General features: G+C 33.6%; 1 protein-coding gene across 4 annotated transcripts in view; it reads right to left on the bottom strand.

Annotated features, from left to right (window-relative positions):
* Positions 1-932: 932 nt before the first annotated feature.
* LOC128234009 (V-type proton ATPase 116 kDa subunit a 1-like) overlaps positions 933-17,756 on the bottom strand; it is a 29,767-nt gene continuing 12,943 nt past the window's right edge. For 3 of the 4 annotated variants that reach the window (XM_052947940.1, XM_052947944.1, XM_052947942.1), the window contains exons 13-22: positions 17,206-17,342; positions 16,468-16,558; positions 15,519-15,637; positions 14,653-14,804; positions 13,903-13,973; positions 13,274-13,375; positions 11,528-11,635; positions 7,426-7,546; positions 5,065-5,239; positions 933-4,381 (exon numbers count right to left, since the gene is read on the bottom strand). In XM_052947940.1, coding sequence (XP_052803900.1) covers positions 4,285-4,381; positions 5,065-5,239; positions 7,426-7,546; positions 11,528-11,635; positions 13,274-13,375; positions 13,903-13,973; positions 14,653-14,804; positions 15,519-15,637; positions 16,468-16,558; positions 17,206-17,342 — 1,173 coding nt within the window. In that variant the 3' untranslated portion in view covers positions 933-4,284. Of the gene's footprint in view, positions 4,382-5,064; positions 5,240-7,425; positions 7,547-10,005; positions 10,108-11,527; positions 11,636-13,273; positions 13,376-13,902; positions 13,974-14,652; positions 14,805-15,518; positions 15,638-16,467; positions 16,559-17,205; positions 17,343-17,756 lie in introns of all 4 variants that reach the window. The other variant, XM_052947943.1, reaches the window with a different exon arrangement.

Below are 17,756 nucleotides of genomic sequence, written 5' to 3'. Positions count from 1 at the left end.
TAGACACAGAAATGGCACTAGGTTCAGGGTTAGACACAGAACTGGCACTAGGTTCAGGGTTAGACGCAGAACTGGCACTAGGTTTAGGGTTAGACGCAGAACTGGCATTATGTTCAGGGTTAGACACAAAACTGGCACTAGGTTCAGGGTAAGACACAGAACTGGCATTCTGTTCAGGGTTAGACGGAGAACTGGCATTCTGTTCAGGGTTAGACACAGAACTGACATTCTGTTCAGGTTCAGACACAGAACTGACATTATGTTCAGGGTTAGACACAGAACTGGCACTAGGTTCAGGGTTAGATACAGAACTGGCATTAGGTATATGGTAGGACAAAGACCCGACATCAGGATAGATATTAGACACAGAACTTGCACCAAGCTTAGGGCTGTTATGATTAGACAAAATACCTGAATTGGGTAAGATACAGATGCTGTATACATGTACTAAGGGTTCGGAAAATAACTGCTGATAAGATTAGGTTTATGAATAGTGCTGGTACTAGGATTAGGGAAACCAAACAAAGTGTATTCCTTGTATGGAATCATTAAGATTAGGTCAAAGATTAATTATAATCAAAACACTTATCTTGAAGATCTACAGAAAAATGAATTTAAATAAAATCTGGGATACTGCAGAAGTAGTACTGGTAGTTGGTACTTGAATATAAGGTTTTGTGTTGCCAACTTTCAACCTATATACTTGGAAATTCTTTGACAAATTTCATCACACAATGAACCTAGAAAAATTGTTATTTATTTTTCTGGTAGCCTTCCCACATGAGGATTTTAAACAGTGTGTGTGATACTACTGTAAAAAATTCATCCAAGGTACTAAATCGTTCCTATGATTCTGAACAAAACGACCCTGGACACTGAGTGATGATATACCAGGTAGGTACTGGTATCAAACAAAGTCAACACAATTTAAATTCATTTCTCACAATATTTATTAAGACAACAGGTGTCAACAATATCACAAAAAGGTAACAATGTTACAATATCGGTAAGAGATAAAGCAAGAGTCAAAAGTCAAAAACTCATACAGGTATCTGACTAAACAAATAGACTGAAGAATTATGTGATATATGACAGCCATTCAAACGGGAAATGTATCATTTTATGTAATAAATAAAATTCAAATGCAATAAAACTTGCAAAAACAATCATCACAATGCATGAACAGTATCTGTGTGGTGCAAAATAGCTGTTAAAATTGATGACAATCCGAAACGTTTTGTGGTTAGTATTTAAATATTTCAGACAAAAACAACCAAACATTGATAAATTCATTAGCATCAGCCAAACTTTCCTCACAAGCAAACAAAAAATCTGTAACATGCTTTGAGTCATATAACTTCTAAGGTTGTCAAGAAAAAAAGTATAAGGGAAAATAATATTATTAAAACCCACCCAAAAGTCAAACAAGAAAATCTTGATATATATAAAGAAAAATAAAGCCAAACATGAGAAATTCCGGAACCACGTACTGACATGTATTTACAACCACTGTATTACATTTCATTGAAGTTTTTCAAAAATCTAAATTTAAAACATTTATAAAATCACTCTAAAATGCATTATTAATACATACATACATACATATGGAGCAAGTTTATCATAAGTCATGAAATTGCACAAAACCAATGAATGTCTTCAACAACAAACAAAAACATAACTACAGCACGCTTAACAGGTGCCTTAACCATGGTTATGTGAAGTTTCAATTATTGAAAACTACATCTAAATAGGAACTGCAAAAAGGAAACTTTTTTCCCATATCCATAGCACAAGTCCTATTTGTGAACAAGTATTTGGCATTGTTGAGTTTATATTTAAATAATTCAAGATGCTTGACCTCCTCTATCTCAAACATGTTCAGATTCATGTAATATCTTAATAATAAATATCTAAAGTCAACTATCAAAAACTATTTTTAATCTATTTTAAAACTAATGATGAGCTTTAACACACAAAACAAATAAGCTCTTGTAGAAATATCAGTATTTCTTGAATTATGTCAAAATCAATGTTTCGAGTATTTAGCACTCATTATATTAAATAGTACTTCCCTGCCAGTTTGCACCAAAAGAAGAACACATAATTTCTAGCCCCAAATCTCAAAAACATAATTCTTCAATTGTGCAAGGCATGCATGGTATCATAGGTACAGATATCACTTCAAGGATTATTGATCAAATGACCCCTGGGGCCAATTTCTGGAAACTACTGAAGTCACCATTTCTGGAAACTACTTAAGTCACCATTTCTGGAAACTACTTAAGTCACCATTTCTGGAAACTACTTGAATCTGTTATAACACGATCAAGATGAGCTCACTATTTTTTTCTTCTATAATTTGTGAAATATTTACTATTTTGGAAGTTGTTTTTTTTTTATAGCTAATTGAAGTTATCTGTCTGATAATCACAAAAAACTCAGATTTATGTATCAATGCCAGGTTAAAGTAAGAAATTTTGCTTAACAAAATAAGCTTCAAGTCTGTTAAGCTTAAGAACTTTCAGGAAATCAGGGCCAGGTGTCTAAACTGGAATACATTGAGTCAAGATTTGTTTGTACTGCATGCTTAACATGTCATGCAGATTGTCATAAATGCACACGATATAAACGTACAACAACAACAACTAACTAACTAGACAAGGAGTTATTCAGGAGACCTTTCATTGAGATTCAAACACTGTTTTATTCAGTGAAACATTGCTTCACCTTTCATATATAATATATAAACCATATCTAACAACATTATACCAGTTTATAACAGATTTTTGGCATGTTCTACACAATATAAACTACACGTAACGAGGACTTCTAATACTAAATGCAACAATCAGTATGACAGTATTAAATATTAGTAATTAGGATTATTCGTAACTTTGATTAAAATAATATGCGAAAGTAAGAAAAAATGCTTTTTCTTCTGAGAAATGAAAACACTTATTTATTTTTGTTATTAAATGATTGAATACCTATAATTCTACAATACAATATTTTTATGGAGATAATCAAAGTCTAACTGCTCAAATACTTAGTTACACTATGGGTAATTCTTTCAAAATTTTAACTTCTTTAGATTTAAAGGATAGCATATAAAACTTTCCTGGGCAAGAAACAAGATTAGAAATTGTACTGACCCCTTTTAAAAGACAAAAGAAAATCCCTATTCTCAAATTTTGTAAGCTATTTGTTGTAATGAATTGTTAAAAAGTTCTGAAAAGTTTACAAAGTATTTATAGGTAATACCATTGAAATAAATATAAAGAAAGAAAGATAATAAAGAATATAAGAGGCAGTTGGATTCAAACTTGAACCTCTGGGTCCTAGCATTCTTATCCACTGTACCACTGGAGACATATATTGAATTGTATTCTATTCAAGCTTAACAGCAATAAACAAATTTCCTTATTGCAGCAGAATTCATCAACATTTTAATGTGTTTTTTGTTACAGTTGAATTTAAATGCTTTTTTTTGTTTCAAGAAAATTGAACACACTTCAAAACAGAGCTATCATTTTAGCAACTTTGTGGGTAATAGATGTGTTCCCAAGACCTTATTAAATAAGTGAACTCGCCAAAGCTTAGAAGGCCCTTTAATTATTTAATTTTAATTTCATTCAAATTTGATTCAGTAGATTGCACTAATTCTGTGTGGGTTTTGTTTTTTGCTGATATTAATATTTCCGTCGCATTGTGAATTTAAAATTTCGCCAAACAATGTTCAAAGTATATTATAAATTCCTCATTTTCATATAATAACAAAAACAAAACCTCACAGAAAAGACCAAAACACCAAAAACCTAACAATTGGATGTGTCACCTAGTCAAGGTCACCATGACTTTGCCCTTTGACCTACATGTATTCTCCTCATTGACCAATGTGCATGCCAAGTTTGAAGACTCTACACCAAGTCGTTCAAAAGTTATTGATCGGAAACCAAAGTGTCACATGGATGATGACACCGGTCATAGTAATCCCTGTGTCTGCCATGCTTTGAAGGCAACACAAAAATCAAAGACCTTGAGATTTTAAAACATCCACAATTATAGTTTTCATTATCAGATACAACACCATCAAATCAGCATGTTTTTGGTCTTTGGTAAATCTTCAGTAAATAGTAATAACTTTAACAAACCAAAGTTGCACAATCAGTTTCTTGTGTATTAACAGAAGTGCTAAAATATTGTAGGGGTAATCCTGTATTCACCAATATCTCTTCCTATATTCCACAAACCCCACAGTCGGCCATCTTGAAGCTTTATCTCTATTTAGTCCTCGAGACCATATTCAGCCAACATTGTATCGAACGAGAAGGGAACAAACTGGTAGCCTTCCCCTTTGTAGAATTTGGACTGGAACTCAACCCTGAAATAATAAACAAAAAAATAAGACCAACGGGGCCATTTAATCAATAAGCTTACATGCAAATATCATAATAACAATAATTTCAATTGAATATCATGTACACTTTACAAATAAAAATTTAATGTATATCTGTGCAAAAAAAACAAAAAAAAATATTTTTGAACTGATAAATGTTTCTATTAATTTTTGAAATAAATAATACAACACAGAAATATTAATTGGAAACAGTGGTAATATGATACTGTGGTGTGTAAGATGGGGCCAATATGTTCAGACAAAAATAATTAATAAAAATTAAGAATTAGTGCATGAGCTTGATTGTGAAGACATATGAATAACTCTCAAGTCAACTTCTAGGGAAGACACCAGTACTAGTGCTACTTTTTGAGAGGACATGAGAAAGTATACCTGGTGGAGCACGAGCCCATACCCTCTTTGGTGAGAGGCTGACACTTTTAACTCTATCGCCTATAGGGTTCAAACCCACAATCTCTTGGGTGAGAGGGGTATTTTCTATTTCATACCAAACAATGCAGCTTCTTTTTAGAATTGAAGTCATTATTTAGCATAGAGATTAAAATTCAATGATATCAAAATGCTGATACAGTATGCAAACAAAATTAAAAAGACCACAAATGAACCTTCAGAGAATTATATATTAGTATTGAAAAGTGTCACTATACCAGTGTAGACGCAGGGCGTGCAGGAATGCTGACATGCCCTCCATGATGACGAGAATCACGATAGAACAGCACGCCCAGAACCCGAAACACACCACGATCATTATGACGGCCAGCCAGGAAACATTTATAGACAGGGCCACGTTCATCACCATTCCCCACAGGACCTCTGACAGCTCTGAAATTTGAAAGGAAAGTCAGCATGTATTAATACTATAGAATATAAAAACAATACATTTTGTGTAAACATCAGAAGTTTTTTCAGAAGTATGTCAAATTTGAAAAAGAAACTGTAAAATTTCACCTTTAATTCAACAAATTGATTCGTCCTAAGATTGGACAATCAAATTTGAGAAGGCAACTATAAAAATACAGCTAATAGATCCAGTGTGTGAATACCACATGATAAATTACGTCATAAATGCAGAGGGGAATACTTTGCTTTGAATGAAACCTTTAAACAAAGATAACTTTACTATTTCTTCACCATATTCAGTGAAATATAGCGCAGTCTATGCAGCTTACAGACTGTAGCCCTGCTTTTGGTCTTTTTAAAGCGTTTGATTGAGAGATTAGTTTCTTAACAAGAGGCACATCAGTGCCTGTGCTCCACTGGCCAAAAGGTTCAAGCAAAGACCACTTAACGAACATTTTCGTCAAGTTTCATAGAAATACAATCATCAATTTTTGAGGAGAAGTTATTTAAAAAAATTTTTTACTTTAATAGCTCTGGCTGCCATGTTGTGCAGTTGACCGAAATGATTTGGGCAATTTGAGTAAAGGAGCACCAAACAAACATTTCTGTCAAGTTTTATCGAAAAAAGGTCATCGGTTTCGACGACAAGTCGTATAAAGTTTTTTTATATTTTAGCTCTGGCAGCCATGGTGTGCAGTGGACTGGAACCATTTAACAAATTTTGGTTAATGACCATCCAAGGAACATTTCTGTTAAGTTTCATCAAAATCTGATCATCGGTTTCTGAGAAGATGTTCTTTAAAGGTTTTTCTATTTTTTTTGCCCTGGCAGCCATGTTGTGCAGCGGACCGGAACCATTTGAGCAATTTTGGTTAAGGACCACCCAAGGAACAATTCTGTCAAGTTTCATCAAAATCTGCCTATCCGTTTCAGAGGAGATGTCGTTTAAAGATTTTGCTATTTTTAGCTGTGGCGGCCATATTGTGCAATGGACCAGAACCATTTGAGCAATTTTAATAAAGGACCACCCAAGGAACATTACTGTCAAGTTTCATCAAAATCTGCCGAACCGTTTCAGAGGAGATGTCGTTTAAAGATTTTGCTATTTTTAGCTGTGGCGGCCATATTGTGCAATGGACTGGAACCATTTGAGCAATTTTGGTAAAGGACCATCCAAGGAACATTTCTGTTAAGTTTCATCAAAATCTGATCATCGGTTTCTGAGAAGATGTTCTTTAAAGGTTTTTCTATTTTTTTGCCCTGGCAGCCATGTTGTGCAGCGGACCGGAACCATTTGAGCAATTTTGGTTAAGGACCACCCAAGGAACAATTCTGTCAAGTTTCATCAAAATCTGCCTATCCGTTTCAGAGGAGATGTCGTTTAAAGATTTTGCTATTTTTAGCTGTGGCGGCCATATTGTGCAATGGACCAGAACCATTTGAGCAATTTTAATAAAGGACCACCCAAGGAACATTACTGTCAAGTTTCATCAAAATCTGCCGAACCGTTTCAGAGGAGATGTCGTTTAAAGATTTTGCTATTTTTTAGCTCTGGCGGCCATATTGTGCAATGGACCGGAACCATTTGAGCAATTTTGGTAAAGGACCACCAAAGGAACATTCCTGTGAAGTTTTGTCAAAATCCGCTTATCAGTTTCAGAGGAGATGTCGTTTAAAGTAAAAGTTTACGCACGCACGCACGCACGCACTCACGACGGACAATCTGTGACGACATAAGCTCCATGGCCTTCGGCCAGTGGAGCTAAAAACACTAAGTCAAACATTTGCACAAAACGCCTGATGGAGCACTGTCAAAACATTATTTTGGAAACAAACCAACCACCTAATCAAACTCCGTTAATAAAACAAAGGCAGGGCTTTAAGCGGCAAAAAATGGTGAAGAGCTATGTTTGTTTAAAGTATTATTTCGAAGCAAAATATTGCCTTCCTTCGAAGCATTTATGACGTTATTTTTATGTGGTTTACACACTCTGAGATCTATTTCTCCTGGGATAAGATCAGTTGCACAAACAGCCTGTCATTTTCATCTTGGGGTCTGCATCTCGCCAAACAAAAATTTGGTACTTTTGTTCCAAATTGTATCTTTTGACAAATAAATCTTTACGGTCAATTGACGCTCGCTATACATGTATTACTTCACAACTTACGGGCATGGGCAAGACTGAGGGCCCACAGTCGGAGGTAGGAGGCAGTATGGGAGATACAGCCCAGGCAGTACTCGATTGTATGGATCGTCTGGTTGATCACAATCTCCCCAAAGTCAAATGGCTGAAATATTCAGACTCTTGTTTATAAGCCGGAATAGGAATGAAATGCAATCATATGTAAAATGGTCTATATAGTTGAAAATCTTGTAACCATTTTGAAAGTCTTGTAATATTTAATTTTCAGTAGACTGGATGGTCATTTTGAAAAGTACTACAAGTAATTTATTTATGTAGTTTTGAATATAATAATAGACTGTTGAAAGTATGAGCACAAATACTATCATTTCTTTATCAAAGATATGCTCTAGAAATTCAGCGAGAAACAATTTAAATGTTTTAAATCATATCTAAACAATACTCAAATAATTATGATGTGGAATATTTAAAAGATTTTTTTACATTATATTATCACAAATTAACATTACATGAATAAAGAACAAGTGTGATATTGTTATATCAATATAATAAGTCTTTTAAGCATAGCTGATAGATTCTCGCGTATCACAGGTCATGTGCAAACAAATTCAATTGTTTCTAGAAATTTTTTAATGAAATGTCTATAGAAGTGTCATTAGATAAGTTTTTGTCTCTTTTGTATTACACATTAAAAATTCAAAATCTGAGAATCTATTGTGCTTAGCTTATCATATCATGCATGAAAACCACAAGACAATTCTATATACCGTAGTATTTACTTTTATTAAAATCCATATTATGTTTACAAACTTATTTAAATCTCATTAGTCTATAGAACTATGCTTAAGAAAATAAAATTTCATTTTAGTACAACAGAAGGACCCAATATTTGAATGACTTCTTCATGTTCACCAATAACAAAAATCGAGTGCATGAAAAACTTGGCTCTAATTGGCCTGTTTGAAATGATTGTCTTGTGGAAGTTAAACAAACTGAACATGCACAAGTATTCAGCAATAACAGAGGACAGATCCTGGGTTGTGTATCTTAAAGTAAACTAATAATAAATTTACTCAACATATTAATATTCAGTTAAAATTAAAATTAAAACTATTAAAACTATGCTGCATTTTTCAGATGACTATGTGACATAGGCATTCCAGGGAAAGGGCAAATCTGTTGAATAATTATTTTAGACAAACTGCAATCATAGGAAAAATTTATTTCTGCGCAAACTCCATGCAGCAGTTACTTCCCTTCCCTTACTACTTTTCGTCAAACATATGTTTGAACATGTTCATCACTTAAAGACATTGATAAACAAGTTACAACCCCACTACCACGTGGTGTGTCATAAAAACTTGACCCGAACATGACAGGAATTGACATGTGCTTTTTGTTGCTTCTCGAGATAAGATTAGGTATGTCACGACAATTAAGGGGAATAAATGTTCAGCTTTTGAAGGTCAGCACCGAAACCGGAATAAGCCTGGGGGAAATACAGATTAAAATATAGCATTTTTAAATGTAAGAAATAAAAATTTAGTCTGTAATATTTATAGCACTTTATTGTAAAAAAGTTTTTATAGACTACACATTACTACAACTTATAAAACGACTTTGGAAATGTAGCATAAAACAATGAAAACTAGAGCTATCACAGAAGTAAGGACTATCTCAACATTTTTACATTTTAAAATGTGATTAGCCATGGGTCAATAGAAATATGCTCGGCACTATTATCCATTATGGTGATAATGTGTACCAAATATCAGAGTGATAAATCTTAAACTGTGGAAGAAGTTCCCTCCACAAACACCTATGTATCCAAGTGTGAAAACCATGTTCAAGGGAATATTACTCTAAGACTAAATGTCGGAGGTTCCAAATAAATGGCCAAGGCCCTACTACACATCACGTTGGTAATCTGTACCAAATATCAGATTGAAACCCCTTAAACTGTGGGGGGGTAATCTGTACCAAATATCAGATTGAAACCCCTTAAACTGTGGGGGGGGGGGGATCTCCACAAGCTCCAACATAGCCATAAGAGTAAATATCGTATTCAAGGGCACAAAACTCGTAAGATGAAATGGCAGTTGGTCACAACAAATATGTCTGGCACTTAAACTTTATATGATTGAAATGTGTACCAAGTTTCAGACTGATGAGGCTCAAATGGTTGGAGAAGTTGGCTCAGCAAACTTTTGGCAACAGACTGACCAACTAACCATTGGTAACTCCAATATACCCTGCTACAAATGTTGTTTGCTGGCTTATAATTATTCTTGGTTTACGGTAAGTATTATCTTGTAAGAGAAAAAAAAACACAGAACAGATACCCAAAAGCATGACAACAGTTAAAGTTAGGCACCTGAATTAAGATTTAATGTTCATTTATTTAACAGTTTATATAAAAAAAAATGTATCTAATAAATTTTAAAAAAATACAAAAAAATAATAAATGGTAATGAATTCTTTTGAATAAAAATAAAAATGTGACTTCTAGAAAATTAAATAAATTTAAAACACTACATGTACATGAGTAATTTTCACACTAAACTAAGTATACACAGGAGTGGTTCACAACACCAAGATCTGTACCTCTGAGGACCCGGGGGTTAGAGGGATCCTGTCCCCATCACCAACCCCGCCCGCTACCCCATCGGCCTCCCCGGTAAGCACGTCACCACTGTTCACTGACAGCTGTTCCAAGGAGTGGAGAAATGAAAATTTAGGGGTGTTAACGGATATAATAGAAAAAAACATTTTTTCTCCTTTTTAGAGTTGAAGTTCAGGTGATTTTTTTCCTTTGCATTTGTTTCAGCAGCTACAGCCCAATACAAGTTTTAAAAAAGTAAATAAATCATACAAACTAACACAACACGGTGAAAAAATCAGTGTTTATCATACCCTTTTTCTGGACATATTCATGTACTTCGCCAAGTAAAATGTTATTTTCAAAAGTGGATATACACCTCAATAATTGAATTAGAATGTATCTATTTTATTTTAATTTTTAGCTTAACATTGCAAACTTCATTTATATTTGCAACACAAAGCTTAACCAACCCCATCACACAAGAATTGAACCATAGCTGCATAATTACTTTGCTGGGTCTAATCCATTCCTAATAGCATGATGGGTGTATCAGAGGGGCGTGTCAGAGGAGCGTGCCAGAGGGGGGTGTCTATCACAGCTGGCAGAGCTTGTGTTTCCGTAATAAAAACGGTGTCAGTAAGCTGTGTTAGTTGTCTGGTTAAAGAGCTGGATATTCTTTGTATATCTCTTTGTGAAAGCGTTCTTTTTTGAGAGATTAATATATAAAAAAAATGAAAAAGATTTATGCAAAAGAAAAAGCTGACTCTTTTGCATGATTTAAAACTTTAAAGATGTATGTTTTGTGATGAAAATGAATCTGCCTTTACACTACAGGTTGCAGATTTACTAAAATGATAACAAAGCAAAATCAAAATTCTCTTACTGTTACATAAACTAAAAAAATCACAATTTTTTTATTTTCTAATTTAAAATATGAAATGAAATCCGATAAAAAACATCATTTTTGATAATCAACATTTTTAATTTGTACATAAGTAAAAGCATAAGAGGTTGATGTGCAGTCAACTAAAGAATATCCGGCCATTGGCGGCCAAAACTATTTTCTACTTCTGGCAACCATTTCTAGAAAGCTATCTGAGGCAAATAAAGGTGTAAACAAGAAAGGTCCAAACACAGTTCGAAAACCATGTATACTATTAAAGAGGAAACTTTACCACGAATACATTTTCGAATATAAAGCATTCAAAGTTTTAGAACTATTAATACTGTAGCCATAAAAACGATATATGAAAGTTTGTGTAAATTATATTACTAAGATCATAGCCTCAAATAACGTAGATATTGTTAGCATTCTTTTCCATATAATTTTTATATATAAGCTAAGATATATCCTGTAGCAAGAAAACACTCTTCCCATAGTTTCAGTTGTTCCATGGGTAAACTAGTAAAACAACCCATGGAAAAACTGCGGGAAAAATCTCCGGTAACCATGGAAACTTTTCCCAATAAGTCTACCATGGGAAAACTATGGGGAAAACCCCTGGTAGCCATGGCAACAGTCACCTTCTCTTCGACATCATCTTCAATTGACCCTATAAGCTCTTCATCTTCATGATGTATCACTTCAGGAGCATCAGTGGTCTCGCCATTTAGTAACCTATACTCATGGGGCTAAATAAAGGTGACGACATTTAACAATCACATGCATTTATCATTTGATATTGTATAGTGGTTTAATTTTTGAATAGACTTAATCTTTTTTTTACATTAATTTCAAATCCACAAAATCACCTTATGACTGAGAAAAAGACAAGAAGTCAAAATGGCTGACTTCTATTTTACGGACGAAATTTTGAATTTTAAGGAAAAAATATTTTAAGCATATTAATCAACACTTGTACCACTACACAGAGAGCACCATAGGACTGTTTAAAAGAAGTAGATTTTTTTACCAATTTTTGGAAAATAAACAATTGTATAAGATGATATTTTAAAGGGACTTGTTCAAGTTTTATAAGGAAAAAAATCGCGAGAAATGTTTACAAAAAGTTGGTTACATTCAGTTAACATAAGCTTTATGTTCTATTTCGAACATTGGGGTGGGAATTGGTGTGGGAATGCTTTTGAAATTTGAATTATTTTAGGATTGGATTTACACAAAGTTCTGTTCAAATCTGCAAGTTGCTGTTTGGATGTTTGTTCATAAATGTAAGTAAAAAAAAACTTAAATTTTTTCCAAAAAAAGATTTTGTATAATAAAATCTCCGAACAAGTCCCTTTAAATTGGCAGAACAAATCTTGGTGCAAATCTAAAAGAAAATACTATTTCAAAGTAAACAGAGAATCACGAAAATAAGTTGACACTGATAATTAATTGACACTAGTGACTAGAACTATTAATGATAATTAATAAATGGTACAACTTAGAAATATATATACACCAAACTTAAAAGGACCAAGCAATACTTCATTGCAATACAATTTGTAAAAGAAAAAAATCAAATAATGTTACTACAACTACAACTAACTACAAATTTCTGCAGTTTTAGGGACCCCCAAAAACTTTTTTCTGAGTAAAGACCATATATTGGGAGCCTATCAACATTTTAAACCCTGAATATGTCAGTCATAAGGGTCACAGGACCCCAATTTATTAAAACATATTGGAAAACCATGGAAATGAAAGTTTTGACAGACATCTTTTGGTCAAAATCAAACAAGAGGGACACAGGGTGACACAGAGTATGCAAATGCTGATGTTTTTTTTTTTTACTAAATCAAATAAGGTAAAATAACTAAACTGTTATGAAATGTAGAGTTATGGTCCTTGTTACACATAATAATATTGCCACTGGTAACATGCGTGTATGTTTCATGTGAATATCTTGGACCTTTATTGAGTAATATGACCAATTTTAAGAGTTTGTAATGACTCTTATTGGACTAAGGGCATTCAACTTTTTTCATGTTCATAGGTAGGAGCGTATCATGAACTATTATTAAGCTGTTTTATTTATGGCCAAGTTTTTGTCTGTCAATGATGATACTGACAAAGAAGTTGACAACAACACCGAGGCTATGACAATAACTGAACCTTATTTGAGGGAAAAACAAACCCTAGACAAAATAGATACAATAACATTTATATGCATTTTTTTAACAAGTTTTTATGCTTATTCTTTTTTAAATATATCGATGAAATCATTGCATTGAGAATGAAATATGTGAACAATGGAAAACTAAATCTGCTTGATTTACAGTTGGTCTGAATATCTGAACTGTAGAATTATTTTCCATAATGTACCGTACCTTTCCTTGTATGTTCTGTTTTCTCAGCAAGTACGGCTTGATGACCAGCATGCACGGGATACACAGCACAGCCACCAGCACGAGGAAGGTCTGGAAGCCTTGCTGTACAAGTAAACATGAGACACATGTACATACATGATAATATGAGCATACATACTGTTATCTTCATTGTATAAGCTTACTTCATAAACAATACATCCAATTTAATAATACAATTTAAACTTAAAGGGTGTTTCAATGAAGGCTTTTAGTAATAACTTCAATTATATAAAATCTGTATAAATGTCACAATTGAAAATGCATCAATATTTTTATTTCCTCAACTTAATGTTTATTTTTAATGATGGCTTTAGTTCAACCCACTGAAATTTGTCGCAAATAAAGAAACTCGGGCACTAAGATAATTTCAATTAATGACTTATATAAGCTAAGATATTTATTGAAATCCCAGGCCATTGTTTCCTTATATCAGTCACTGTCTAAGATTTATTCTTCTTTATTTCAACATGGATTAATTTCATGAAAAATGGATGTAAGAATTGAAAAATGATATATGACTCCTAGCTTTTAATAGACGATATAATAATGGCTGTGAAGCATAAAGACGACCATATGGATTTTCTCCTTACCTGTCCAGTATACCAGCATGTTCTTGGTTTACATGGACTCTCATACTGGAACAGGAACATACCGATCAGACCTGTAAATACAGTACACTCATGTTATTTGTAGACAAACCATGAAATACTTTCATGTGTAACTATTTCAAACTTTTTCCCAACAATACTGATAAGGTTGTATATTTCATGTGTTTCCCATAAGGATGGGAAAATTCAACCCAGCGGTATGTCAGGGGCTGGTTACGAGGCTTGCACACAGTGGTTAAGGGTCAGATTCTCACATCCGTTCTGGAATCAGATGACTTTTACCTTTCTTTCTAATAACTTTCATATTTTTAATAAATTATGAAAATTTGCATGAGAAACACAGATGTTTTACATTTGACTAAAAGGTATTCCCGTCATTGTTTATTGATGTCAATAGGTGCAGTTGAGGTCAAAATGTTTAAAAATATCCCATTTTTACAGAGTTTGAAAGAATTTTCTTATGCTATCTAATGCTACTAATATATGGCTTTTTTTTGTTATACTAATCCGTTAAAACTTAAATTATATAAAACAATACATTTAAATAGTTCAATTGATGTATTGTTGACTGGAAATTATCTTCAATTGAGGAGTGATAGGTCACCTGACCTGACTCACCAATAAGCTGGTTTTGAGCCTGTCCGGCCTGGGTGTGATCAAACTTGAGCAACATGACAACTGACTGCATTAAATACTAAATGTACTTGCACATAAAACAAAACCCTAACTGACCAATAAGCAGGTTTGGAGCCTGTCCTGTCTGGGTATGGTCAAACTTGAGCCACTTGACGAAGATGAGGAGGATCAAGTATCCAAAGATGGCACACAGGAAGATCAGCTGGGGGATGAACTCAAAGTAGATGTTTAACGGCTTCTTGTTGTGCCTGGAAGATATAATGCATTTCACTTATACCATTTGCAAAAACACACATGGTAGAACATAGGTTTATGGTGATAAAACTATAGGTTTGTGATGATAAAAAAGTTGTTCATTCAAATGTTATTGTTATCAGTAGTGAACAAACTACTAAGTAAAACGAGGGGGAAAGTCGCTATATTTTAGAGAACCACATAAAAGCCCTCTATCTCTAAGCAGTGACCTGAATAAAAAAAAACCTGTTTAAAAATGAAAAAATAAGTTCACCAATTTAGAAAAACTGTTGGAGCTGAAGTCTTGCCTCCAAAAAGTCCACGTTTTTTACAGTTCATTTGAGATGATGATTTTTTATGCAACAACCTGAATCAAAATAGGGCAAAGCAGCAATATTCTGGCCACAGGGACCTGGGTGGCCCTCTATGCTAATGAATTGTTGCATTGGATATGGCTGTATAGTGCTCATAAGCAAACAGCATTAGCAACACACCCACACACACACATCCCTACTCACCGATCTTACTTCAAATGGCTAACCCTTAATTGGGTAATATATGAGATATGGTGTACGGGTTAGACAAATCTTGAATATGTACACATAGATTGCATTTTATAAGATAATTACTTTTCATGAGCTGGTTAAAAAGCTTAAATGAGCTGTGCATATATTTTCTCTGCTACTATATTGGAGAACAGACTTTCACAACTAAAGTGTTTCACTTACATGTGGTTCAATAGACTCAGGGAGAGCCCAAACAACATGTGAGCCACACCAAATATCACCGAAATCTTCATCTTCAGGGAGTTAGTGATGGTGATCTTGTTGATCGACATCGCCCAAATCTGTAACAGACATGTAATATAAATTATACACATGTTTATATGAAAGCATTACCTTTAGTGATTTCTACTTTTTTGAGGCATTTAAACAAATACACCAAGGAACTTTAGAGGATTTTGGAATTTTATACATTAGATATTATAAATTATCTTTACGTTTTGAGTATTAGTTTTCCGCATAAATAAATGATGTACAACAAACAAAAATCTAAACTCATGGTCTAGTTTTAAAACTCTTGACTGTCAACCCAAGGGTCACAGGATTAATCCACTGCCTAACCACTAATAAATATCAATCGTCTTTCGAAAGGAACGAGACGTCCATAGTGAGAGTGCTGTACACTGCTGCATGTCAAAGAACCAGAGTAGCTCTTAATACCCAGGTTACTGGCCCACAACCTAACAAGATACTTTCATTGGAGTCAATATCTGTGGATAGCCTGGCGACGCTGTAAAATAAAGGTATATTCCCACTCCCCTCCCACCCAAACAAAATCTTGAAACTTACACATTCATCAAAAAGAATTTCAGGCCCTACAGTACTGAGTAACAAATTGCTTAAATGGTCCACTGAATTACTGCATGGAAGTTTGGCATTGAAAGAGTCTGATAAATAGAGGATATTATATGAGTGGTCACTACAGTGCTAGCTACTATGACTATTCTAACTCGCATGCAATACTTTTAATTTATGATGTTACATCAAAAGTTGTTACCCTAGTTACATGTTTAAAAATATATAATTATTTTATGACAGCGACAACATTTGCGACATAAATTTAGTTCATCATGAGACAAAGACTGATCACTTATTCTAGGTACAATGTACTTACGGGGTCGAGTCCAAGTGGATAAGGACCATTGGTAGCATAGGCAGGATTGATCCTGTAGTTGCTCAAGTCCATTGCAGAAGAGTTGTACTCACTGAAATTATAAAAGCAATAGGAATTTCATTCATACAAAATTAAGTGTAAACTGAGAAAATTATTACGATTCAAAGCAAACAAGCAAACATCAAGACTTGTCTCAGTGCTTTTAAACTAGACCAGGGCCCATGATTAAGAACAGACAGACAAAAATAAATGTGAATAATTGTAACATTTTATGGTTACTAAAAAATTTTTTTTGTCTGTACTCAGACTTGATACTGTTTGTAATCAAGGCCCCTGGCTCAATTTTTTAACAATCTTATGTCTCTAAGTCTCATCACAGGATTAACTAAGCTCTCTGTTTGGGTTTTGGTATAAATTATGTAAATTTATTCTGACGACTTTATGAGAAATGAATTTAAATTAAACCATGACCAACCAACCATATTTTGGTTTATAAAATCATATTTAAGCAAGTGTTTTGGCTAAATGAAATACGCTACTTAAGCCTGTTACTCTTTTCAATAAATTGGGACTTTGGTAGATAATTTATTCTGCCAGTGTCTTTAAGATTTAGTAGATACAAATTAATCTGACCTATCTTCAATTCAAATGTAAGTAAACTACTTACAAAATTAACACTTGTACAATTTCATATACTCAGGCAAGAATGGAAAATCACTAACAAAGAAATCATCTTACTTCAGGCCTGGGCGCCAGGCAGAATCAAAGATCTTGATGGATTTGGAGAACGTGTCATTATAGATGAGGCCAGTGTACATGGAAAATGCTCCCATCATTAAAATGATGTATCGGCCTCCGAAGATCATACCCATTATCTGAAATACATAGACAGTATTGTCATATAATGAAAATGGTTTTGCATCAATTTATATGCACTACATAAGGGATAAGTCAAACATAATCCAAGTAATTTGATCCTGGTTAAAGACAACTTTAAAATTGTCCAATGATCAAAAATCAATGATCCAAACTTACATGTGTTTAAACCTACTGATAGAGAGCTCAAGTCTGAACACTTATGAAATTTTTTCCCCATTATATTTGAGTGTTTGTGTCGTAGTTAGTTACATCTTGGGCTAATGTAACAACATCAATCTTTCAAAGAGTATTGTATGTCCCTTTTTTAAATTATGGGTAAATTTAAGCTTTGGAGTACCAACCAATTAAAAATATTCTAAAATTTTATGTCATTCTAAAAAAGTTTTTTGGAAAAAAATGGATGATAAGGA

The sequence above is a fragment of the Mya arenaria genome, chromosome 5 (genome assembly GCF_026914265.1).
Source record: "Mya arenaria isolate MELC-2E11 chromosome 5, ASM2691426v1".
Lineage (NCBI taxonomy): Eukaryota > Metazoa > Mollusca > Bivalvia > Myida > Myidae > Mya > Mya arenaria.
The sequence above is the reverse complement of the archived record's forward strand: the minus strand, read 5'-3'. Positions and strand labels throughout refer to the sequence as shown.